At 36.6% G+C, this 27541-nt stretch overlaps 1 protein-coding gene across 1 annotated transcript in view; it reads left to right on the top strand.

Annotated features, from left to right (window-relative positions):
* Positions 1–13012, top strand: part of SYT13 (synaptotagmin 13) — a 29026-nt gene extending 16014 nt beyond the window's left edge. Inside the window, exons 5-6 of the mRNA XM_058161718.1 lie at positions 9407–9536; positions 12660–13012. Coding sequence (XP_058017701.1) covers positions 9407–9536; positions 12660–12964 — 435 coding nt within the window. The 3' untranslated portion in view covers positions 12965–13012. The remainder of the gene's footprint in view (positions 1–9406; positions 9537–12659) is intronic.
* Positions 13013–27541: the final 14529 nt, after the last annotated feature.

Raw genomic sequence — 27541 nt, 5'->3', positions numbered from 1 at the left:
TATGACATCGCTCATGCAAATATGTTAACCTCACTGCTAACATGGGCTACCTCTTGTCCATATCCTCTCATCTTCCTGAGTGACCTAAATCTACCTTCTATAAACTGGATAACAAATGAATGTACAACTGAACCAATCCATATTACACTGTACAGCGCCGTTACAAACCTAGGTCTTGAACAACTAGTAACTAACAATACAAGACTCAACAACTGCCTCGACCTCATCTTTTGCAATAACACGAACTCAATTTATGGACTACAAATAAAAGAACCCTTTTCCAACAGTAACCACTGCATGATAGATTTTTGTCTCGATATACGCCCTCACATAAATCGTCATAATAATAGTACTCCTAACTACAATTTTAAAAAAGCCAATTATGACCTTATAAACAACAATCTCTCATTTCTTGACTGGCAAAATCTATTCTCAACCTGTATCACTGCAGAAGACCACTATAAAGTATTCCTACTTGAAATTAATAGAATCATTAAACTATACGTACCACAAATCATCACCAAAATAAAAAAAACAAAAACAAATTATCCATAAAAGTAAAAAAGCTTCAATCCAAAAAAAAATCCCTCTGGAGAAGAAACAAAAAGGGCTATGTAGCAAACTTCAAAAACCGCTACAGAAATATTTGCAACCAAATAAAAACTGAATGCAACATTTACCACACCAAGCAAGAAGATCTTCTACACACAAATTCCAATCGTGCTTTTTATAATTTTGTGAACAATAAACTTAAAGAACAAGATCCATCCCACCACTAAAAGAATCTAACGGCAAAGAATGTACTGATGAAACAGCTAAAGCAAGCCTCTTTAACACATTCTTTGACTCAGTCTTTGTAAATAGTGATGGCTCATATCCGACATTCCCCAATCGTACTAACAATGAGTACAATGACTTAACACATATAGACTTCACAGAAGATAATGTTAAAAAAGCTCTTCGCAACCTGAAACCATCATTATCTATTGGGCCTGATGGACTATGTGCATACTTCTTAAAAAAAACTTTCAATTAATATAGCAGAACCCCTAAGCATAATCTTTGATAAAGCTTTCACGACCAGTTCTCTTCCCAAACTTTGGTTTCTAGCCACAGTCATCCTTATCTTCAAAAAAAGGAGATCCCAGACTAGTTGAAAATTACAGATCAATCTCTCTACCTTGCATCACCTGCAAAGTAATGGAATCTATCATCAATCAATCCATTACCCTCCACCTAGAAACAAACAACCTACTCTCTAATAAACAATTTGGTTTCAGAAAAAAATGATCATGTAACTTACAACTTCTCCACTGCAAAAACATATGGACTGCTAACCTTGATCAAGGGAAAGCAATAGATGCAATCTACATAGACTTTTGCAAAGCTTTTGACTCAGTAGTACATGATAAACTTCTCCTAAAACTAAAATCCTACAGTATTTCAGGACCTCTTCACAATTGGATAAATGCCTTCCTGTCAAACAGACAACAAGTGGTCAAAATTGGCAACACTCTATCAAATCCTGTTCCTGTCAAAAGTGGCGTTCCCCAAGGCAGCGTTCTTGGACCAACGCTCTTCATACTATACATAAATGATCTCTGTGACCTTATCTCAAGTTATTGTGTTCTCTTTGCTGACAATGTCAAACTATTTAACACCACCAACAATACTTCTACCCTTCAAAAAGACCTTGATTTTGTATCCGATTGGTCTAAAACTTGGCAACTCCAAATCTCAACCAGCAAATGCTCAGTCTTACATATTGGGAAAAAGAACCCTAACAATAAGTACAAGCTTGATGGACATTACCTTACAGATGACCCCCACCCTGTTAAAGACCTTGGAGTTTTCATATCAAATGACCTAAGTGCCAAAACCCATTGCAACTACATAGCAAAAAAGGCTCTAAGAGTTGTAAACCTAATTTTATGCAGCTTCTTTTCCAAAAATTCTACACTACTAACCAGAACATACAAAACATTTGCTAGACCTATTCTTGAATACAGCTCACCTATCTGGAACCCATACCACATTTCTGACATTAATACAATTGAACGTGTCCAGAAATATTTTACAAGAAGAGTTCTCCGCTCCTCTGAAAACAACAAAATACCTTATACTGACCTCCGGACCTTCAGACGTGAACTGAAGACTCTATTATTTCAGCGTGCGGGACTAGCCTAAGAACAAAATGTTTTAACCAAATTTTAATGGGGGTTTTATTGGTTCTTATTGTTTTAGTGATCAGGCTTTGATAATATTTAGTTTTAATCTGGGTTTTAAATGTTTATTTATTATATTGTTTTATATTGTTTTAATATGCCTGTGAACCGCCCTGAGTCCTATGGGAGATGGTGCGGTATATAAGTTTAATAAATAAATAAATAAATAAATATACCACCAGACTTGAAATCCTGGGTTTAGAAAACTTAGAACTCCACCAACTCCGACAAGACCTGTGTTTAACACACAGAATCATCTATTACAATGTCCTTCCTGTAAAAGACTACTTCAGCTTAATCGCAATAATACAAGAGCAAACAATAGATTCAAACTTAATGTTGACCGCTCAATCTTGATTGCAGAAAATATGACTTCTGTAACAGAGTTGTTAACGCTTGGAACTCACTACCTGACTCTGTGGTCTCTTCTCAAAATCCCAAAAACTTCAACCAAAAACTGTCTACTATTGACCTCACTCAATTCCTAAGAGGACTATAAGGGACATGCATAAGAGCACAAAAGTGCCTACCGTTCATGTCCTATTGTTCTCTTTCATTATATCAAATTAATATAGTTGTTGCATACTTTTGCTTATACATATGTTTATATGATGTGTTGTTGTTTTATGTCAATGTTTGTGTATAATGTTGTGACAAAATAAAATAAAATAAAAACAAAAAACAATTAGGGTAATTGTAATACAGTCTTGGAATGCACTAACAGATCACACTCACAGCTACATTGTCCTCTGAACTGGTTAATTCACGCAAATATCAAACTCCAAAACATGCCACTACCAACTGATATGCAAGAAAGGGAAAATCAACCACCTTAGCCCAAGGAGAACAACTAGATCTGTAGCTATTCAGAAAACCAACAGGGTGGGGACTTTCTGGGTTTGATTCCAGAGGGCAAGCACTACGGCTTTTCAGCAGATGCTTGGAGGTGCTAAAGTTGAGATGTTGCTACTAAAGTCTTACTATTCTAGAAAAATTGTTCTGAACCTAGAAGAATCCTAGCAGGTGGCTAATTATACCTCTCAAACAGACGGCCTCAGTCAATTTACAGATGGTCTCCAGGAACATACAATACCAAGAATGCCAAGAAATTGTTTGTACATAATAAGTGCAAGATATACTATCCAGTTATATTTAGCAACTGACAATTATATTTCTCATTGATTGGCCTTCTTCAAAAATCGTCTGAGGTTGTAATAAGGTAGAAATGCTGTTCCCAACCTGAAAAGAGCAGATTAACATGGTTGGAATTGTGTCCTCATTTTCCAATTTAACATATGGAAAGAAAGGATAACTCACAGGGGACCTCAGAGAGACAGCTATCAAATTGTAAACTGAGACAGAAGTCTTGAATCATTAATCAGTTGTGTGGCAGAAAAGAGATTTTTAAAAAAGAGCACAAGGAAAAGAAGCAATATTTTTGGTACTGTATTTCCCAGATGAGCTTATTAGGTTTGTTGAAAGTTGTATGATTAAAGTTGTACGAAAATGTGAGTTTCAAGCTTTGATCGGAAAATGATTTAGTTGAATCCCCTTCTTATTGCTGAATCAAATTGATGCATCCAATCAAATTGGGTGCCTCTGAATTGACCTTTCTATATACAGAAACATACATTTTCATGATAGATCCACTTCTAAATCAATTTGTCTAATTGGAATCTGTCCTTAAAATGAGTGATAAACTCATGCTGAAATTGTATTACAATTATTATTTCTAAGCTAGTTGATAGAATGCAGGAGATACAGCTTTATATTTTGGTGATACCAGCAGGTACTGTGGTATGATACATCTTTTTGGAAATCAATGAATTTACTGAGCCCATTTTTAAATCTGCAGGACAGAATTACAATGAAGAAGAATCTGGCATTTTACAGTGAAACTGTTGAAATGACATGGAAAACTTTCAACAGGGCTATTCAAATCATCCAAAATCATTCTAAATGATTAGTTCAACTCAATTTCAGTAGTCAAATTGATTGAATATTAATCATATATCTGATTGGAAAAGGCATTTGCTTCAATACCGTAACAATATTTGAGGGCTTTTAGAAATGGATAACAACAAATATGTTAACCCATGTGATAAAAACATTTTTTATTCTGATGAAACATCACTAAAATGAATGCAAAGTGAAGAATGTTTGGATAGTTCACTGCCAGACACCGAAATGTCTTAGCACAGCTTTGCAAACATTCAGGGCATTAGGTTAGCACTGATGAATTGAAGCTAAAGTCTAATATAGAGTGAATAGTATATTTTCCCTCCCCTATTCATAGATTATATATAATAATTGGACAAATCAGCTGGAAGTGTGGTATTTTGTCAATTGGACAAAATATTCAAATGAATATTGGGAGCCAAAGTTTCTCACGGTGAAGAAGTATCAGTTCTGCCAGAATCAACCATGGCCCAATCCCAAGGCCAAGAACAGCAGAGCAGAATGTCTACTAAACAATAGGAGGTGTGAGATAAAGAACCACTGAACTTAAACTACAGCTAGTATAGAAATTTCATGTAGGCAAAGGCAACCAATTTTTTTTTAGCTTTTTCCTAGTATGCCATAGCAATTCTTAACTGATCATGCTGCATCTTGCGTTTGAAAGTGTTAAACTGAGTATAACCCTAAAACCTAATTAGGCCATATGGGTTACTAAGTTACTCTATCAAGGTCCTGTCATTGACAATATCATGACATGAATTCACTATTACCTTGTAAATCCTTTCTGTAGCCACTTCATGTTTTGTAGTTTCTTGATTGATAGGATATAACTGTACTATTTCTCATTTTTCTGCTATCCAGTAAGGTCCAATAAGGTCTATGAATTGGACTACAGATTATTCCTCACTGTTGTCTATAAATAAAATGAGTTGTTGGAATAATAATTGAGCCATTCTATGCAGTGCAGCAGTCCCCAAACTTTTTAGCACCGGGGACTGGTTTCATGGAAGACAATTTTTCCACAGATGGGGGCAGGGTTTCAGTTTCACTCCCTTGCCTGCTGCTCACCTCCAGCTGTGCGACCCAATTTCAAACAGGCCACATACCGCTAATGTAGTGTATCTTCAGTTAATATTCTATTACTCTCCATTGTAGTGGTAATCTTCAGTGAATGGCAAATAAGACATTTTGTTTTATAATGGCAACCACTTTTCATATTTCAGCATTAAAAAATTCTGCCAAACAGGCCTTTTTTAGGAAAAAACAACAACAACAAAATGATATATCTCTACATGAGGATTCTGTTGAAAGAATTTCACCAATGGTGAAATCCAATTTTTTTTACTACTGGTTCTGTGGGCGTGGCAGGGAAAGGATACTGCAAAATCCCCATTCCCATTCCACTCCAGGGAAAGGATATTGCAAAATCCCCATTCCCACCCCACCTTGGGGCCAGCCAGAGGTGGTATTTGCCAGTTCCCCAAACTACTCAAAATTTCCGCTACCAGTTCTCTGAACTGCTCAAAATTTCCGCTACCAGTTCTCCAGAACCTATCAGAACCTGTTGGATTTTACCCCTGAATTTCACCATATTCCCAAAATAAAACTAAACTAAAATAATAGATTTCAAAATTTTTTTAAATGTTCCTTTTTGGATTAAAGCAGTAGAATCAATTATTTATAGTTGGTTTACTGCATTTTGAGGGGATTTATACAAGACAAGACAAGATGGATGTTTCAGTGGTATACATAATCTGAGCAGAATATATTCTTCCTTATCTTTCACTCTGAATTCTCCTGAGAAAACTGAGTTTTAAAAAATGTCATAGGAGCTATTCCAGGCAAAAAAAGACTTTCAAGCATACATGGAAAGGGAGGGAAAACCATGTCTGTAATAATCTGGGTCATCTAGTCAGAAAAAAAAATTCTGAAATATTTATAACTCTCTAAATAGCTTTTTCTTGTTGACTTGCCAGTTTTTATTTTTTATGCAAGATATTTTATGTGCTATGGCTAGAGTCTGCTCTTATAGGACATCAGATTTACTCTTAAATACTTTATACTCTTATGTATACTTTGGGGATTTCCCAAAGTATGTGTAAAGATAAACTTTACTCTTGTGCATTTTGATTACAGCATAGTTGGTACTCTGAAAATAACTTCGCTGCTAGTTCATAGAGGAGTGGGAGTCCCAAGGCTAATTGTGTATGATGCTCCAAACTTATTTTTAGTAACCTGTCCCCTTTTTTAATATAGAATTAATATGGTGATTATATATTTCCAGTTTCCCTTCCCTTTTCTCTTCCTTTTACCACTTATACAGTGGAGAAATCCAATTTTTTTTACTACCAGTTCTATGGGTGCGGCTTGGTGGGTGTGGTGTATCTTGGTGGGCGTGGCTTGGTGGGTGTGGCAGGGGAAAGAAACTGCAAAATCCCCATTCCTGCTCCACTCCTGGGGAAAGGGTATTGCAAAATCTCCATTCCCACCCCAATCTGGGACCAGCCAGATGTGGTATTTGCTGGTTCTCTGAACTACTCAAAATTTCCACTACCAGTTCTCCAGAACCTGTCAGAACCTGCTGGATTTCACCCCTGCTCTTATAGATTTATTCTTCTATCCACCTGTTGCCTTCCACTAGATGAGTCCTTATTAAATTAATTTGTGACTTTGAGACCAACCAACAAATAAATTTTAACCTACAAATGCTGTTTGGATGGATTGTAGGCAAATGTTTTTTTTTTATTGTTAATGGGATTGAATTGCCTTCAAGGGTTTGTGCAAAAAGAAAGATGAATGAATGAATGAATGAATGAATGAATGAATGAAATAATATGCAGAGAGTGAAAAGGCTGTTATGTGAATCATTAGGAAACAAAAAAGAAATTTAGAATAATCACTGGTATTCTATAGTCATCCAGAAAGTTCTAGAAAGATGTATCAGAAATTGCCAAAAATGAAGCTACAGCAAAGGACTTGAGTAAGAGTATGTTTATAATAATTGCTAAATTTAAAAGAGTTTATGAATTATTTACTAAATATGATAATTCAGTCTAACATAATATTTTCCTCAGGTATCCATTTATTCTTTACTATGATTGACAATATTTTAATCTGGATTCGCTTTACTAGTAAATATATAAACCAAAAGTTAGAAGTATGCAATGTTAACGTATATTTTAATGTTATTATTGTATTCATATTTATTACTCCTAATATATTGTGTTAAAGTTACAATAATAACATCACCCATGTATTGGCATTATACTGTACTTATTTGTTGCACTAATTAATTTGTTTGGATGGGTTGTGTTTGTCTTCAGCCATGTGTGATGGTTGTGGATGGCACAGGCTATTGCAATATTCTGAGAGAAAATTTAGTGCTTTCACCAGTGGTTCCCACTTTTTTCAAGGGCTTGCTCTAAGTCTTCTCTCACCTCTGAAGAGAGGCAAAGAGATGTACAAGTAAAAAAACCCTACACACACACACACACACACACACACACACACACACACACACACTCATATTTGCTACAAAATTTGATTTTCAATCAAACTTAATTTAGATGATTTTATTTGTACAACTAACTATGAATTGGAGGAACAAAATCTAATCTGGGAAACTGGTTCCAGTACATCATTTCACTTCATTTCAGGTTTTGAGATGATGTCAAGTTTTGAAGCTTTGACAGCCAAAACCCCACCCCAAAGGACTCTGCCATAAGTGAGGTAGACAGTCATCACTCCCTATTATATTCTGTATGGAGTTATTTTCCCCCATGCATTGCCAACTCACCACTTCCTCTGAAGGGTAGAATGACAGAAATGTACTTTGAACATTTAAACCTTGCCTCTCCTGAAGAAGTAAGAGATGGAGCAAATGAGATGGAGCAAGTGTGAGTCCTCTAGATGAAAGACTAGATGAAAGGTTGATTTTTGCTGCTGAGGAAGATGAGGCAGGGAAAGGGATTTATATGAGGCTCTTCTGGGCAGACTGGGTTTGAAAGCCAGCAATTCTCTCCCCTTGCTATAAATCAGTGTAGATGTTCATCACACAAACATGACATAATCAAGATGCTTTATCTGAGAAATGCTGTTTCTTCTTCTCAGTACTGGAAAATATAATTACCCTGCATAACACCTGCAAATTGCTATCACTGAAGCATGGAGTGAAACTCATACATTTCCAGAAATGATGAAATGTATCAATAGAAGACAATGATCTCAAAAAAAAAAAATAGTAGAAGAAATGTACCGTAGATTGATATTTGGAAATAGCATAATTTGGATTTTAAAACTACTGTGGTGAAGAGTATGACCAGTAGACCATTCAATGCATGTTCAATCTACTACACAAGTCCAGCCGCTTGCATTTTACCTCTTCCTGATATTTCTCATTAAAATAATTGTTTGGACTGGACAATAGAAGACACTGTCAGATAGAAAACTTTGCTTTGATAGCCCTTTAATTACAGGATCATGCTAGGATAAACACACTCTGTAGGCTCTCGTTTTCTTTCTTGCTGGCAGCAAAACTGTTATACGACATTATACAATATATCAATATAACATAATAAGTAAGACAAAAAAACTTTAAAATCAAAACTTTAACCAGTAGATTGAATAAAATTGTAGCCTTGCTGCAGGATGTCACTTCAAAAAGAACGACACTTCACGACTTTGCCTAATAAAAGAGCAGACCAGAGAAATACCACCAGTAAGTACATCAGAAATATTCCCCTGTTTATCCCCTATGAACTTCAGAAGGAAAGCTCCCTATTCCACCTGGTTGCTAGGAAACCTGCATCCAGAGTTACTTCCCTGGGTAGCTGCACATTCATGCTTTCATGGCTTTCAAATACCTTGAAGATGCTACTGAAAGATAACCCAGAATTTGTAGCTTTGTAGCATGCTTTCCAAACACTGTTATCTCTGCATTTATTTTTGTTCTGCAAATACCCTGTTTAAATCTCACCATAGGCTAATGTAAACAAAAAATAGAAGCCTACATTGGAAGAAAGATGAAATGTGTATTGATCTTTACATCTTGATACCAAAACAAAGCTGTGTTTTGTGAGGTGTGTTCACCTTTTATACTTTTACTGTACAGATCTTTGTCTTTTTGACATATCTCATTCTCTGGCTGTCAGTCATCTTCTTTGTGTTGAAAAAGATAAAAAAATATATTGGGCATTCCTTTTTTGTTCCTCCCTGAACTGCAGGAACCAGACATGGGCTATGGAGAAGTTCTGCTTTCTATCAGCTATTTGCCTGCAGCAAATCGCCTGCTTGTGGTACTTATAAAAGCCAAGAGCCTTCATTCCAAGCAGCTGAAAGAACTCATTGGAAAAGGTATGGGAAAAATAAAAGCCTGCTGATTAATGCTATCAACTGAAATATTTCTTTTAGTTTCATTTTTTTAATGCCAAGGACACTATTTAGTCACATATGTGAGATGGGCAGCTGGCAGCTGTTTACAGTACAGTATATATATTGTATACTGTATTTTGTTAGCTCATATAAGAAGGCTCTGAGCCAGAATGATACTTCTGCTAAGATTTAATAGCTGGACTGTATTTGAGCCTCGTTTTCCATCTGTCACTTTGAAGCAATAATATTCTCCTAACTGGCCACATTTCTCAAGATTGTGCAGATGCTGCCCTGAAGCATTGCCTGGACATTGCAGTAAATGATTGAACCTAGAATTTGTGATTCAGTCCAGAGTAGAAGTGATATGATTGTGAACAAACTCATCCAATGCTGGCAATACAGCCTGTTTTAAATGAAAATGCACTCCTTCTGTGAAACTAATTTTTCAGGTCTTGGATGCTTCTGAAGCTAGCCTTGCTTATGGAAGATCAATGACAGGTGGAAGATGAATAAATGAAATTAGGAAGATGATTGAAAGAGGGGAGGGAATAATTTCTTCATGTCACCCATCCAGGCATTTCTTCAGCCAAACAGCTGTTAGTTTCTTTCCATCACACTTGAGAAATGGAGAACCACGAATTACAATGTCTAGATGTTGGAGTGAAACCAAGGAGACCCAGACTGAAGCCCCTACTTGACCACAATACGCACAGTGTAGCTTTGGGCCTATCTGTCTCTCAACTAAATTTGAGAGCCATCGTACCTGGTTGATCTAGGAACAAACTTATACAGGTTTAAATTAAAGTTTTTTAAGATGTACTCAGTATGATTTGTTCACAGATTGAATAATTTTCCCTTTTCGCATTTTAAATGCTACAGTTCAGCAACTATTTTTGGAGGGACTATAGGAACTGTATCCAAGACTTGAGAGGGCTACAGATTCTGCTTGAAAGAAAGCTTGAGAGAAAGATGTGATACATATGCTACAATAAATAAATAAATCATACTTCTCCATATTATTGAACAATTTTTGGTAAGCTGGGGAATATGCAATTTAAACTGTAAGGACAGACACAGTACCATTTATTTTCCTTTTTCTAACTACATGTTCTGAACAAAATGAAAAAGCACAATCCTTATCTGTTCACAGCATCTGTCAGATTGGCAAGTGGGTATCCATGATAGAATCTCACAGCACAGGTAGAAAGGTTCACAGTCTGGGGAATTCATTTGTGGACCTGGGTGTATAGGTGTACATATGCATGCAAAGGAGAGAGAGAGAGAGAGAAAGAGAGAGGGAGGGAGGGAGGAAGGTAGAGTGAGCCTCAGTCAATCAGTCGCAGGGCCATATTTTAAACTATTTTCTGAAGGAGAATTGAACTACCTTCAGTTGAACAGTCTGATTTACAGTATTAACTTCCCACATCAGGTAGGCAGCTGTACTCACATTCAAAGAAACATGAGACTACCATGGGGAAGGACTAGAGAAGTGACTTCTATTGCCTATGTGTTTTGAAGCTTAGGTAAAGGTAAAGGTTCCCCTCGCACATACGTGCTAGTCGTTGCTGACTCTAGGGGGCGGTGCTCATCTCTGTTTCAAAGCCAAAGAGCTGAAGTCTGAAGACGTCTCCGTGGTCATGTGGCCGGCATGACTCAACGCCTTCCCGTCCCTATTTTCTCTACTTGCATTTTTACGTGCTTTCGAAACTGCTAGGTTGGCAGAAGCTGGGACAAGTAACAGGAGCTCATCCCGTTACACGGCAGCACTAGGGATTTGAACTGCTGAGCTGCCAACCTTTCGATCGACAAGCTCAACGTCCTAGCCCCTGAAAAAGATAGAATATAAGTGTAAATTGCACAAGTGATTATGTTTAAGTATTTGTATGTGTTTATAGGAAACGTGAGCACTGCTACCTCAGGATCAATCCACTCTTATTGTTGGCCCATGAGATAATCATCCATACCCCTTATCAATTGCCACATTCAGCCTTCAGGGCAAATATGGCTGCCTATTCCTTTTTCAGCTAAATGTTAAGAATGATTAATGCCTCTAAAAGTATCCAACAGTTTAGTGCACTTTATCACTGTTGATCTGTACAGATTTGGGTGACATGATTAATATGAGCCACAAAATTGAAATGGATCAGATTCTAAATGGCAGAGTTTTTAGAAATAAAAACTGTAGTATATGAGAAAAGATCATGTTTGGATGTGTGGATATGTATGGATTGCATGTATGCACTTAATGTATTTTTTCATGGTGTTATGTAAATAATTCAAAGCTTACATAGAACTTATGCATAAACTCTCTAATGGGGTACATTCAAGAATTCTTAAAGATGTCAAATGTAGACTGGGTAGAATCAATAATTGAAAAAGAGCAAGCTTTGAGGAAGGAAAATCACTTAGCACTCAACAAAGATTAATCCTGCTTTACCAACATTCTGGATTTTGAGAGTATCAGCGGATATGATCCTACTGATACTATATATCTAAATTTTCAACAAGCATTTGACTAAATTCTATATCAGAAGCTCTAGAGTAAATTTAGTAGATGTGGGATACGGGGACTGATCCTTTTATGGATTGCTAAGTGGTTAAAAAACAAAAAGCAAAGATGCATTTTCTTTTTTTCTTTTTTTTCTGCCTCAGCTTCCGTTTTGGAGAATTTAGGTTGGCCTGCTTTTTAGGGTGTGTGTGTGCAGTAAATATGATAAATAATAAACAAACAACAATGAAAAGACATTTCATATAAGTAGTGTCTCAAAAAGAAAGCACATAAGGCTGTAAAATGGCAGTGTTAAATTTTAACAGGAAACTTTGCTATCAATTTTCACAATATGCAGCTGACACTTGTGACTCTGTGGGAGCTATCTGTGATCTGTGAGTTCACCACCTGTGAGGAGATTAGACATGGGAAGAAGCTAAATTCAGATCTCTTATTAGCTTCTTAGTCCTCTTCCCATGTCTCGTACAAAGTTTGGTCCTTGGTGATGGTTGACATTTTCAAGAAATTCCCAAGGTATTAGCAGTCAGGAGGAAGATAAAAAGGCTGACATCTGAAGATTGCTTTCATCTGACCAAATCTTATCCCTGTCCCTGCAGATATATCTGTCAAAGTGACACTGAAGCACCAGGCCTTGAAACTGAAAAAGAAGCAGACAAAGCATGCAAAACACAAGATCAACCCAGTATGGAATGAGATGATCATGTTTGAGGTGCCCCATGATCTGCTCTGTGCTTCAAGTGTAGAGCTGGAGATGCTAAGCCAGGATGCTGATGGGCAGAACCGCTTACTGGGCAAGTGTAGCCTTGGTCTGCATGCTGTGGGAACCGAGAGGAACCACTGGGAGGAAATGCTGAGGAACCCCAGGAGGCAGATTGCTATGTGGCACCAACTTCACATGTAGATCACAAGGTGGAAATGGTGATCCTGTCATGTTCAATAACCTGGTCTCAGACCTAGAAAAAAAGAGTTCTGTTTAACATCCCAAACACGCACACATCATGAATTGAATCATTTCACGTGATTAAGCACAAGTCTTGTTTATTAATACTGTTATTAAATGTGTTTTACTAAATGAATATTGTTGAAATGGGCTAGTCAAAATGGCAAATAGTTCATTGAGCCATGATAATGATTGGCATGTCGGATCATTTCTTCCGCTTCTATTTCTAGCCATGCACAAAGGATTAATTTTACTTTTCACTACTTAATATCTGACCAATATTATCAGATATAATGAGTAATTTCATTCAAGACTTTAAGAACACAAGCCCCAATTGGGTTGGGCTCAGTATTGTCCACCCAATTGTGGTTATTTTGGAAAGCTATGAAAAACTATATTATTTACCTAGCAATTTGTACCCTGTGCAATCAGCAGATGGCTACCTCTATTTTTAAATGTTTTTGTTAATGTATACAGGGATATGTACCATGTCATCTATGTATGTGGCAAAGAGAAAAAAGGACATTTTTTTCTCCAAATCTATTTACAATCTACACGCAGAGACAAGATAAACAGCAGGAACACCCCCCACGCAAAAAAACACCACCACCAAGAACGGGGCTAAACAAAAGAATATAAATCACAGATAAGTAGAATGCAAATTACTGATAAATAAGGTCCAATTAGATATGATATTAAACAGCATTAATATGGAGATTTCTGGTATGCCAGTACAAACATGGGTGATAATGTTTCAGGCTTTCCTTGGTTGCTGTTGACATAGCCAGAGTAGCCTTGAAAATAAGTGGAATGGTGGGTAGAATTGAATTATTCCTCTTCCTGAAGAATTCTAACAAAAAAATACTTCAAAAGCTGAATTTGCATTTCAATAGAATCTCTCATCAGGGCATTCTGTCTGCCCGAGGCAAGTAGCAAATGGTGTCCCCCTGTCCTAATTAGTGTGTAGTATCCTTCACAATAATAAATCCATTATTTTGCTACCTTCAGCAAAAAATTGCCTTCCCATTTTTTTCCCATTGTTCAAAACGCAGTTGGATGGATCCAGATTTAAGTCATGCTTTTGAGTAATTTAATGAATTTGTACCAGGGGTGAAATCCAACAAGTTCTGGAGAACTGGTAGTGGAAATTTTGAGTAGTTTGGAGAACCAGCAAATGCCACCTTTGGCTGGCTCCAGAGTGGGGTGGGAATGGAAGTTTTGCAATATCCTTCCCCCAGGAGTGGGGAGGAAATGGGGATTTTGCAGTATTCTTCCCCTGCCATGCCCACCAAGCCACACCACCAAGCCACGCCCACAGAACCGGTAGTAAAAAAAACTTAAAGTTCACCACTGATTTGTACCACACTAAATTTATTGGGTTTTTAATAATAAACTAATGGTTTGCTGCATTTTTCAATGCTAAATGCAAGTGGTCTAAGGATGTTGCGCTTAATGATATGTTAACAAATGGAAGCCAAGGTCAGAACTACCATTAAGCTAAATTAATTTTGAATGTATCACAGAAGGTGTTTACTGTAAGTGTTTCATAGGAAAGAGGAGTTTTTGGAGGGATTTGAAGAGAGATGGACTCATAGAAATGTTTCAAAGTGCAAGTTCCAGTAAGAAAGAATAGCTTTAGTAAACAATAGACCTATTACTAGCTGAGAATGATAAAGCTGGATGAGCAAAGTGTACAGGTAAGATGTGGCAGAATTTGAAAATCAATATGGAAGAACCTGAAAATTTATCTGAATGATATTAAAAATCTGAATAAGCATGTGCAGTATTCAGAAGTGATAGGAACAGTCTTTTATCTTTTATCTATGATGCTAAAACTTTCATCCAGTTAAAGTTGGTATTAATTATTCAACTTTTTCTTGAACTTTCCAGGAATGGAGTTTTGCTAAAGAAAAATTATAATGTGACAGTCACTAGTTAAGAACTATTCATGCTTATTAACATATAAGTATTGGACTATCTGGGGAGAAAAACATTTGGAAAATAAGTATTTTTTGGTTATTTGGTGACATTTTGAATGTTCCCAAATACATTAGATCAGACAAAAATCTCTGCAATACACCTTGTTTTCATAGTAGGATAATTATAATGAAGAGAAGATTTGACCTCCCAGATATACCTAATTTTAATATATAAACATTTTATGCTGTTACTCATCATCATGCTTTTACTATTTTGTTGCCTTTTCTCCTTTCACATGCATGGAATGTAAACATTAGCGAAGGTCATCATTCAGAATTAAAGCCTACATCTACATCTTCATTAATATCAATCATTACAGGCAGTGAGGAATGCAAAGGTGAAATATGGCCTCAAACTGTTATATGCAAACTGTCCAGTATTGGAAAAAGGAGACAAGGCATGGTTAGTCACATGTAAGACACTTGGGTTCTTTGTTATTCAATCATTCATTTGCATCTGACTCTTCCTAACCTCATAGACATTATTTCATCATGATAATCTGTCTCCAATTGCTCCTTTGAGATCTTATAAATTGTGCTTGCATCATCAATGATAGTATCTAACCTCCTTATCTTCTGTTGACTCTTTTCAATTAATTATTTTCAAATACTGGGGTCTTTTTAAATGGTTTTTAACCTTCATATTATATGTTCAAAAAGTTTAAACTTTAACTTCATTGTTAGTGCTTTCATTGAGCAGCCTGCTTTTTACCTCATCAGCCACTGAATAATTTATTCTTCTTGGGATCAAAATGTTCTCAAAAATTTTGTTCACCACCATAATTCAATGGCAGTACTTACAGCCAAGTGTTCTGACCTTTAAAGGCCTGTAATGTAATCCTCTTCAATTTGAAATGACGCAATAAAAGCTTTGGACCCAACTATATATCTACTTTAAATTAAGGCCATTTATGGTAAAAAAAGAGAGAGAGAGAGAGAGAGAAAGAAAGAAATGAGGAATATTCAGATTTTTGTAAATAACTGATCTGGATGTGAATGTGTTAAGTGGTTTAGAGAAATCTGTAGTTTTTAGGCTAACATCAGAGTCAACTAATCCCAAACAATTTTTTCCCCAATGTTACACAATCAGTTCAAGCAAAGGAGTGGGAAAGATAATTAAATGGAATAAGCGTGCGAGAGGTAGAAGTAATGATTAGAACTCAGGGCAGCCCAATCTGCCTTATCAATTTCGAAATCTTGTTAGTCTCCATGCTGGGAAACACAAATTTGAAATGGAGGGCAAGTTGAACCACTGAAATCTAAGATCCTATTCTCATGAGGAGACTATTCCCATGAGGGACTCTGGGAGTTGAAGTCCACAAGTCTTAAAGGGACCAACGTTGGAGACCCCTGCTTTAATTTGCATTCTGGTAGAACTGTGGATTAAAAAAAAATGCTCATTTATTACAGAATTCTAAGAGATAGGAACGGGTGGGAACTAATTTGAAGACACAAACATTGTTACAGTAGCTTTCACTGGAGCTTTGGTCCTTTCAATAAGGAAAAGAAAACAAGAAAAATTTAGATAACCCTTATAATTTGGAAAGACTTATTAAGGCTTAGTGTACCTATTTATACATTCTTGCGTGACTGAGCTGCTCCTCTGAAGCTTGATGCTGCATACAGTAAATTCTTCACTCAGTAATGCTGTATAATGATACTGTGCCATCTCTTTATTACTTTAGCTAGAAGCATTAAAGCAAGAGTTTAATTGGCCTCATTAATCTGATTTCAAGAAGAAATGTATAAACATTCCCTAAAAAAGATGGTTGACTAGATGTTTGGCTTTTAATTTCTTTAAAAAGCAGGTCAGTTATGTAACTCAGTATGATGTAAAAGATTCTGAATTGAAGAAATAAGATAGTCTAGACGTCATTATCAAAAAAGAAAAGACTGTGTCTGGAATTGAAACAATCTAGTTGGGGATAGGGAAATAAGAAAGGAAATGAAATAATCTGAATTCTACTCATCTGCTTCATTCAGGTAGGAAATTTCATTGAAAAATTGTCTGACAGACAATCATTAAGGATGTTTAGGAAAAAATCTAGACCCTAGACTACATAATACTAAAACTCTTGTTCTGTTTGATACTATGTAATCTTCAATTGGGTGAAATGCTGCATCATAGAGCAAAACTTTGTCAACAAAGGTGTTTCAAATCAATTAATTTACAGAATGTCAGTATCCATTATACCTGAAAGAATGACATTTGAGGATTTTATTTTATTTTTTGCCATTTTCAGTGCTGTTGGGCTGCTGTAGTTTAGTGCCACCACCACGTTGCCATAGTCAGCTGTGGCCACATGATTCTCATTTTCAAAATTCCCTGACAGGTTCCACAAGTCAATGGAGAACCCAGAAGGAACTGATACGATTACCGATGCTCCTGGCCACCTTCCAACTAACGAAGTCTATACTTATGGAAAGCTTGCAGGGAGAAAGCCAATAGAAAAATGGTGCAATGTTCATCAATCCCTCTGCACTTGCACTACACTGGCCACTCGTATGCTGCCTTGCCACTATCCTGTCTGTGGAAAGGAAAGGAAAGGAACAGAGAGGGAGGGAGGGAAGCAAGAGAAAGAAGGAAAAAAGGAGGAGAGGAAAGGAAGCGAGAGAGGGAGGGAAGAAAGAAGGAAGGAAGGAAAGAAAGGAGGAAAGAAGGAGGGGCAATAGGGAGGAGAGGGAAAGAAGATTTCTGATGTTCACTGCCAGCTTCCCATGAGGAAAGTCAATGGGGAACCAACAAGAAGTCATTCTGATTTCAATACTTGTCTACCTGTGGACACCCATTTGCCTGCTTAGGTAAAGAAATATTTCTGAAACAATGACTCAATGAATCATGGGTTATCTAGTCACAATTAAAGTTCTTTCTCAATTACCTTAATATGTATTGCATAGACTTTTGCAGTTTTTGTAACTGCAGTGCTGAGGGGAGTAAGTAAAACTGTGTCAAATTCATATAATAGCAAACGGCCAAGGACTATTGTTATGGCTTATATAAATCTTGCCTTTTTTTTTTGATAATGATAGCAATCTAGCATTATTACTTGTGATGTTATTTTCTATCGTGAGTTCTATAATATTCTTAAAAGAAATTCAATGATGTTTCAAAAATGGAATATTATCACCAGGGAATGAAAGGGCTAATCATAGGGAACATTTGAAAGAGTCACTAAAACATGGATATATAGTATTTCCATCCCCCCCTTTCCTTCCAAGTCCTTTAAATGACCTTAGCAACTTGGATGCTAGCTATGAGCTCTTTGAGAAAATTTATTATACATTCCTTTTATGGCAAATAGTTTTACAGTTTACTGCTGAGAGATACTGCTCCTTATTTAATACCTCATTGTATCCTGTTCCAGCTAAGAACTTCCTTTCTTCTCTTGTAAACTGCTTGCTCTGATTATTGATGGTGATTAGATTTACAGCCAACATTATGGTATGGCTTCTATAAGACCAATTGACGTCATCCGCAGTAGTGAAGTCTCTTGTGTTTGTGGTTTGCAATATATAAAGTACTTATTCTCTTCCTGTGTTGTATAATATGTTATTTCTATCGTGAGTTCTATAATATTCTTAAAAGAAATTCAATGATGTTTCAAAAATGGAATATTATCACTAGGGAATGAAAGGGCTAATCATAGGGAACATTTGAAAGAGTCACTAAAACATGGATATATAGTATTTCCATCCCCCCCCTTTCCTTCCAAGTCCTTTAAATGACCTTAGCAACTTGGATGCTAGCTATGAGCTCTTTGAGAAAATTTATTATACATTCCTTTTATGGCAAATAGTTTTACAGTTTACTGCTGAGAGATACTGCTCCTTATTTAATACCTCATTGTATCCTGTTCCAGCTAAGAACTTCCTTTCTTCTCTTGTAAACTGCTTGCTCTGATTATTGATGGTGATTAGATTTATAGCCAACATTATGGTATGGCTTCTATAAGACCAATTGACGTCATCCGCAGTAGTGAAGTCTCTTGTGTTTGTGGTTTGCAATATATAAAGTACTTATTCTCTTCCTGTGTTGTATAATATGTTATTTCTATCCATGACAATAAGGGCATGATGCATAATATGCTGCTGTAGCAACAAGGAAGACGTAGACAACAGTTGGAATCTATAGAAGAGAGATAAGTCCAGTTTGATCATATTTATCAGTCCAGGTTACTTTTATTAAGGTTGCCAGGTGACATTTGTACATATACATTTTTGACTGGGGGATGTCTGAAGATATCTGACTTCAGAATTCTGAGGAAACATACATCATCTGCTTAAAAAAACTATTAAAGAAGCATGAAGAATTGATTATTTTAAAAGGTACATAACCCTTGATACATATCTCAAGGCCTCAAGCTAAGAAAACAGCAGAGAAACTTGTTGTAGAGTGGCTCAGAAGCAATATTTCATTTTGACATAATATTTTAAAATTGTATTGTTGTTGTACAAAATGAAATATCTGTTGTTATTGTGACTACTGTTTAAAGCACAAAATAAAATATAAGACTTGGCATTTACTATCATGGCACATATGAAAATAAAGCTACTATTAATCAATAAAATACAGGTTGAATTGTATTGCTTCATTATTATATCACATTTGTTTTAAATTGGAAAAACTACATTTTAATAAGGCAGTTGATCATTTCATTTTATGGCTAAAGATCAGAAAATGTAATTCACTGAAATGTCTCAGATAAATGATACTAGAGCAACTTTCAATCATTGGATTGGAACTTCAATTCTACCACTGAGGTTATATTTGTGCTTACCATTTAATTGTTCTGTTCTTGCTCGTGTCACCTTGATTTTTAAGTGTCCAGATTGAAAAACTCTGGCAATATCTTTCATCATATTAAGTACAGAGTGCAGGTTATCATATTGCCCCATTGTACAATTTTCACGTTGCTATGGGTCTCCATGTCTTTCTTTCAATAAAATGGTTGCCAATAATATATCTCAGTATTTACTTCTTAAACATTGTATAATGTATATGTACATGTATACGCACATTGTATGTACTCAAAATTGAGTTACATATACAAATGAATTTATATTATGCATAAACACATAAATTACATTAATTGATATAAACGTTGATGCTCTTTGCTTGGCTGTTCTCTGGAAGGTGTTTCATTACCAAACTAGGTAACATCATCATTACATTTATTTCTGCAGGGTTAAAACATCAAGATGCTTTAACAAGGCATAATAAGCATAATTTCCCATCCCCTTCTTTTCAACATTCATTGTAAGAAAGTTCATTTTACTGGTTAAGCTAAAATAGCATATTGTTTTAATCTTAGGTTAGCATTGAGTTAGTAGGTTGTTAGTTAAAAATACTTTTTAAAATTTTCTTTCCAGGTAGCATTATTCCTCAGTCTTCTTCTTCTTTTTTTTAGAAAAGGTACATTCAAGGGTTTTACTCCTTTTCCAGTCCCATGAGATAACAGGGTTTCACCTCCAGCTCGAAAATAGACCAAATAAATTATCGGGGAATAGGTAACAAAATACTTTTACCTTGGGTGATAAGAAAAATGGTAAACCATGTAAAGGTTAGTTTTGTTACACATAGAACCCAGTATTTAAAAGCAACAGTCTGAGCTGAGATGCCTAATAATCAGCAACCTGGTTCATAAAGTGAGATAAGGAAGGGGTGCTATTGCTGAAGTAGAGATTGGCACCAAATCTCCAATATCTCACATCTGCCATACTGTTCTCTGCTTTTTATCCTAGCATTATCCTACTCTCCATCTGTTCTTGCAGTCAGCCAGGCCTCTGCCAGATGGTCACACATTTCAGTTTCATGACACCTGGTAACTACATTCACAGATATAAAATGCCTTGCCTCATTCTTTCCCAGGAACAGAACAGCTCTTTCTTGTCAACCCTGATCTCTGTTCACCCCTTCCCTCCCTTTAATTCCTCACTTGATTTTTACCAGGATTTCTTCCAGGGGTGAAATGCTCCTGGTTTGGACCGGATTGTCCGATCCGGTAGTGATGGCGGCGAGTGGTTCAGAGAACCAGTAGCAAAAATCCTGCCTCCCCATGCCCAGCTGAGCTGTGCAATCATCAGAGGGTTTTTTTTTTTTTACTTTTAAAAGCATTTTTTCTTTGGCCGAAAAAATGCTTTTAAAAGTAAAAAAAAAAGCCTCTGATGATCGCACGGCTCAGCTAAGATCGTCAGAGGCTTTTAAAAGCATTTTTTCTACAACCTTTTCGGCCGAAGAGGTTGTAGAAAAAATGCTTTTAAAAGGCTTTGGCAATCCCAGCTGAGTTGCCTTATCGTCAGAGGCTTTTTTTTTCTTTTAAAGGCAAAAAAAAATGCTTTTAAAAGAAAAGAAAAGCCTCGGATGATCAGGCAATTCAGCTGGATCATCAGAGGAGCCTTTTAAAAGCATTTTTTCTACAACCTCTTCAGCCGAAGAGGTTATAGAAAATATGCTTTTAAAAGTAAAAACAAAAGTTGGCCATGCCCACTCAGTCACATTATCCCACCCACCAAGCCACACCCACAGAACCAGTAGTGACAAAGTTTACATTTCACCACATATTTCTTCCATCTTGTTTTCAACACTTCAAAAAGAGGGATCTTCCTCCTCAACTCCATGTCACTTAGAGAGCAAGTTCATTTGTAATCTTCTTTTTCTGAAGCTATCTGTCTGTTGTCCTCTCAATTTATTTACAGTTCTGTGAAGATCCAAGAGCCAAAGAGATCGGAATGGAAATACCTTGCCCCTTCCTTAGGAGTTTTAGAGCTTTTAAACACCGAAGTAATAGATGGGGTCAGTGGTGGGATTCAGCCAGTTTGCACCACCTCGGGAGAACCGGTTGTTAACTTTCTGAGCAGTTTAGCAAACTGGTTATTGGAAGAAATCATTAGGGCAGAGAACCGGTTGTTAAATTACTTAAATCCCACCACTGGATGGGGTTCTACATAATGTTAACTGCACCATCTGCGGATTTAAATCTTGTATTTCCTAGTTAGCTAAAGCAGCCAAGCAAGAGTTAGGGCGTAGATCCATGTAACAGTCATTTGGAGATAATAATTCCTTGAAAGAAGCATTGGTTCACCCCATCATCCAAGCCTGCCTTGGATCTGTATATATGTGAGAATTATCATTCTAAATCCAGCACCCCTTTTTTGAGAGACAAATGTTACAGCGAACCCTGGAAGATGGGTTCTGGATATGTGGCAAAATCCATGTTTTTGGAAACTGAGACTGTCATGGATGACTTGTGGCACAATTTGGATAAACTAAATGTGTCAAGCCTTATCTTGCTAGACTTCTTGTTAACTTTGATAGTGTCAATTTTGAAATATTTATGGAGTGCCTGCAAGATTTCGCACAGTCTCTGGTTCTGTTCTTCCTGAATGAGCAACTCCAGTTGGTTGCCACAGGGGAAAATAGTTTCAGTTTGTTCCTCCATCCAACTCAGTAGCTGGAGAGAGAATTCATCAGTTGGGGTGAGATATCATCAGAACTCCGGATTATATGGGAGATGTGATGTATGGGGGATCCTGACACCAGTAATGGAATTGTTACTGTATGTTCTATTAAATTTAATTGTTCAGTATATTAATTTATTGTTGGTTGTTGCTCTTTTATACCATTTAGAATCATCTGATTGACGTGATTTATATATTCATAAATAAATATTAAAATATGTTGGCAAAGCTTTGCTACAGTCAAGTATATTGTTATTTCTTATCATCTCTTTTCTCTTTGGAAAAATGTTTGGTAAATGTTGTACCTTGATGAACATATCTTTTCTTTTATGTACACTGAGAGCATATGCACCAAGACAAATTCCTTGTGTGTCCAATCACACTTGGCCAATAAAATTCTATTCTATTCTATTCTATTCTATTCTATTCTATTCTATTCTATTCTATTCTATTCTATTCTTTGCACAAAATGTCCCCAGCCAATATCTCTTATATATGGTATCATTGTCTCACTGTGCATTCCATAGTCATTCAATGAGAATTTTCAAATGCTAGTTTTCTCTGCATCTTAGGTTGAATGAATCTCCATGCATTGTCTACCTATCACCATTGACTTGCTGCAAACTTTTGATTTCTCACTAACTTCAAATATATGTTATCATTTTTCTTTCCTTTTGCAGTTATAGACAAAATCTACATTCCCCAAAATCCTTCCTGTTGGAGGCATCTGTTATCCCATTGAAGAAACTACCTTCTATTTTCACTACCTCCTGGCTGAAAATAGACAATTCAGCCTAACTGTTCATTTAGCCTAGCTTGAGATAAAAGACCTGTAGTGCAATTTTGCTGTTATATTATTCTCATAGGATTTGATGCATGCAGTTCTTTCAGAATTTGCTGGGATATACTTATAGGGTTGTTAAAATGCTAGTTTCACTCTAGATACTGCCCTGGTCAGCAACCCATTCTAAAAGCAATAGCTATCTTTTAATACACAGGTGAGAGCAGTTTTCAGTCAAATTACATTTCCAGAGATTACTGAGAGCTTTGCACATGATGCAAAAACATAATTCAATTGATCCTCAAATCAGTAAAAATAGAAATCTGTCTTGAGACCCAACAGGGCTAGGAGAAAGAGAAGCTAGGAGGACATCAAGAATGGGCTTTGAAAGAGGTATTTCACTCCTCATCCCACACATACTTTATGCAAATAACCAGCCTGTTTTGCAGCTTTAGAGATCTGGAGCAGGTCCTGTACAATCTTGAATTGGAAGTTGTAGATTTCAAGGTGTGTATAAGATTACTTTATGAAAATTCCAGACAACTGGAAGTTCAAGCAGAAGGAGATCAAAAGGGCTGTACCTGCAAAACAATGGCTGGAGGCTGACCACTTTCTCAATTAAAAGAAGAAAACAGAAACCTTTCAGAATGATGTGATTTTGGAAAAGAAAAAAATGGTAATGGGGTTCCATCTTAATGGGGATCTAAGCATTTAATTCATACAAAAGAGAAAGAATATACTAGGACTCCTTTCCAGAATTGCATTTAGCTTTGTAATGGCAGTAATTTCAACAGAGCAGGCAGACTGGATAAGGTCTTTCTTAGGCTAAGCAAAAAATATGTATCAGTTCATGGGCTAAAGAGACCAATTTACTCTAGAGTCCAGTTGAAAGTTACTCACTGAGTAATCAAACACGGACTGAATAGTGTTTGCTAGTAGATTTCAATAGGACAAAGATATTTTTTTAAAAAGAGGAAAGTGTTATGTTCTGAGAAGTCAGATAAATACAATATCTTGCTTGCTCCTTAGGCCGGAAAATGTTGATAATGATTTTTAAAAGAAATTTCAGATTTTTTCAGAGGGATATGCAATTTTACTGAATATTCAGACATTTGAGAGACCAATTCTGCCAAGGATGAGGTTGCACAGAAATTTCTAGCATATGAAAATTTCTCTTTCATAGAATGAAGGCAGGCACAAGTGGAATAGATAGGTTTCCTATGATAACAGATAATACAGAAGACGCTAGATCTGTTTACCCAGGGCAAAAACCCTGGACAAAAGGATACTAGCCAAAAGAAATGCTGACCATACTGTGGCAATAAAACAGAATAGAAGTCTGTCTGCAATGAGTGTCCCGGAGATGAAGGAGTCCTTCTTTGATGCTGGCTATAGACAGACAGAGAAAGAGTTATTCTTCACCTATCTCCAATTTTCCTGGCATCCACAGTGAGGGAAGCAAGAGGAAATATTTTTTTCACCTTTCTGAAGGAGGGCAGGCAGAAGAGTCCCTGCTTCTGGTTTAAAGTGTCTCCTCCCCACAGATTTTGGCCCACAAAGACCAGGCAGCTGTGCCACAGGAACAAGCATTTCTGCAGCAACAGCTGTGCAGCAAAGTGGACCTTCAATGGCAGAGTGTGAGAACTGATACCCCAAAGATCCCAATCCTTTCCTCCTCTCTCCTATGCCATCCACAGGAAGTAGAGGAAGAGAGATTAGGGAGAATGGTTCTTTGGTGAGTTTCTCTAATCCTTCTCCCTTCTGAGAGAAAAAGTGGATCTTTTGGCTTTGGCAGAGCTAGTTCTTGGCATCTCCAAGTTCTCCTGCTTTCCCTCATCTTTCTGTTTTTCCTGCCCCATGTGAATTAGAGAAGTTGGAGAAGTTTCGGCAGTGGAAGACCCCAGATTCTACTGCTTCCTACAGGTAAATAGTCCTGAAACAGAACAGCCCTGGACAGAGATATGCCTGAAATAACCTCTCCCATTAACTCAGAACTTCCTTCTTTGAATAAATAGCTAACTAAATGGTAGGATCACATCTCAATGTCCAGAATAACCTTACATTTAAAAGGCAACTCTGATGCAGAATTTAATTCTAAACGAAAACCGTTCTTGGGTTGCAATTTAATATATGGATGTGTGCAACATCCACATTTTAGTTTTCATGTGTAAAATTATCACCTAATTTTAATTCTAGAAGAGCTTTTATGATATGTTAAAATATTTTGTATTTGATTATACTATTGTATTGTTAAATCAATGGATATGTAAACTTGTATGTAGATTTTTTTTAATTCATTGTTTTCTCTTCCTTTCTCTTTTTTTTAAAGCACAAGGATTATCTTGATTATATTTTGTATTTTTTAATTTTAAAAAATAAATGATCAGCGACAGTTGACTGACATCCCTGAAGTGACAACCTATCAAAGGAGATGTTTGCTTTCTTTACAAACATTTAAGGTGTACATAAAAATATGAAAGCATCTGCTTAACCTTTTTACTGGTGTCTCTCTCATCTTTCTGGGATGTCAGAAAAAGTAGTGAGGTGGGGAAATAGAAATGGATAACATGGCAAATATCTCCATGGAAACCAGTCAGCAGTATCAGAAAATTCATACTTTTGAATCATTTTTCCTCCCCTCTCTTGAAAATATCAGTAGAAATCACATTTTCTCATGGGATCTTATGAATACGTCTATATAGTTTCAGAGACCAGTTTATTTGAATAAAAATTGATGAGGAAAATTCATTTCTTTCACAGCAGAACTATTTTTTTATATGCCTATCCTCTTTTCCATTACTGGAGTGCTGGTGCTGCTGAAGGGGGGGGGGAAATTGCTAGCCTCACTTGATTAAAGCCCAATGCCAGTTTCTTTTTCATTGTGGTTTTCACATCAGGCAGACACAATGGAATTTTGAAGCACGGGGAAAGGATTCTTTTATTCCTTCAGAGAATGGGGCCTTTCAAGGCAGCTTCAACATACGGCAATTTGCTCATAATTAGAATGAGCAGGAAGATCTAGAAGCATGCAACCCAAAAGCCGTTTCTATGTAACAGACAGTTTCTGTCACACTTTCATGAGAAGGAAGCAAAATGCTTTGATGGAATAAAGGACTGGAATAGGAGGAGAGAAAATAAATAAATTCTGCTTTATTTTACCTTTGGTATGGTCAGCAGCATCTAAGTAGGCGAAGCAAACGGAGGATCAGATAGATGAATTGTTGAATGGAAAAGAAGTTACATACATATTCCTTGTGATTCTGCTTCTTACTGGACAGACAGCTGGTTTGTAAGATCAAGAATACAAATATTTGTAATATGCTAAACAAAATAACAGAATAACAGAGTTGAAGGAACCTTGGAAGTCTTTTAGTCCAACCCACTACTCAAGCAGGAAATCCTACAACCTTTCTGATAAATGGTTGTCCAATCTCTTCTTAAAAACCTTCAATGATGGAGCACCCACAACTTTTGGAGGCAAGTCGTTCCACTGATTAATTGTTCTAACTGTCAGGAAACTTCTCCTTAGTTCTAGGTTGATTGTATCCTTGATTAGTTTCCATCCACTGCTCCTAATTCTGCCTTCAAGTACTTTGGAGAATAGGTTGACCCCCTTTTCTTTGGGGCAGCCCTTTAGATATTGGAAGACTGCTATCATGTTATACCTAGTTCTTCTTTTCACTGAATTAGATATACTCAATTCCTGCAACTGTTCTTCATAGGTTTTATCCTCCAGTCCCCTAATCATCTTGTTGCACTTTTCTGTAGTAGTCTTTCGAGAGTCTCAACATCTTTTTTATATCACTAAGCAGAGTGAAACCTGGTTAGCACTTGGTTGGGAAAATCCAAGGGTGTAGTCTGCCCCAGAGGCCAAAATAAGACTCCAGAATGTAGCAGTAGAAAACCACTTTTATGATCTGGGGGGGAGAACCCCCAAAAATGTATTTCTAAATTCATATGGAGTCCAGCTTGGCTCAAAGGAGATGTTTCTATATGTCTGCTGGAAGTACACATGTAGCAGTGTATTTGTTTTTAAATCATAGTTAATTAAAACAACATCAAATTGCTAAGTAAATCACACACATTTGCACACACATATAGATATGAACAGATGGACACACAAGGACAACAATTTTTCAGAAGAACATATGCATTTATTCCTTTTCTTCTGGGGAAAAAACATCTGTCTCCTGACATTGCTATCTTTTGCAACAAAAACAGCTATGGTGACATGGCTGATGCTACCAGTAAGAGGTTTTTCATTAGGTAAAAGAAGGTGAAGAAGACATTGTGGATTTTACTCCGCTAGTCATAGGGGTG

The sequence above is a fragment of the Ahaetulla prasina genome, chromosome 1 (assembly GCF_028640845.1).
Source record: "Ahaetulla prasina isolate Xishuangbanna chromosome 1, ASM2864084v1, whole genome shotgun sequence".
Lineage (NCBI taxonomy): Eukaryota > Metazoa > Chordata > Lepidosauria > Squamata > Colubridae > Ahaetulla > Ahaetulla prasina.
This window is presented reverse-complemented; position numbering and strand designations above follow the sequence as displayed.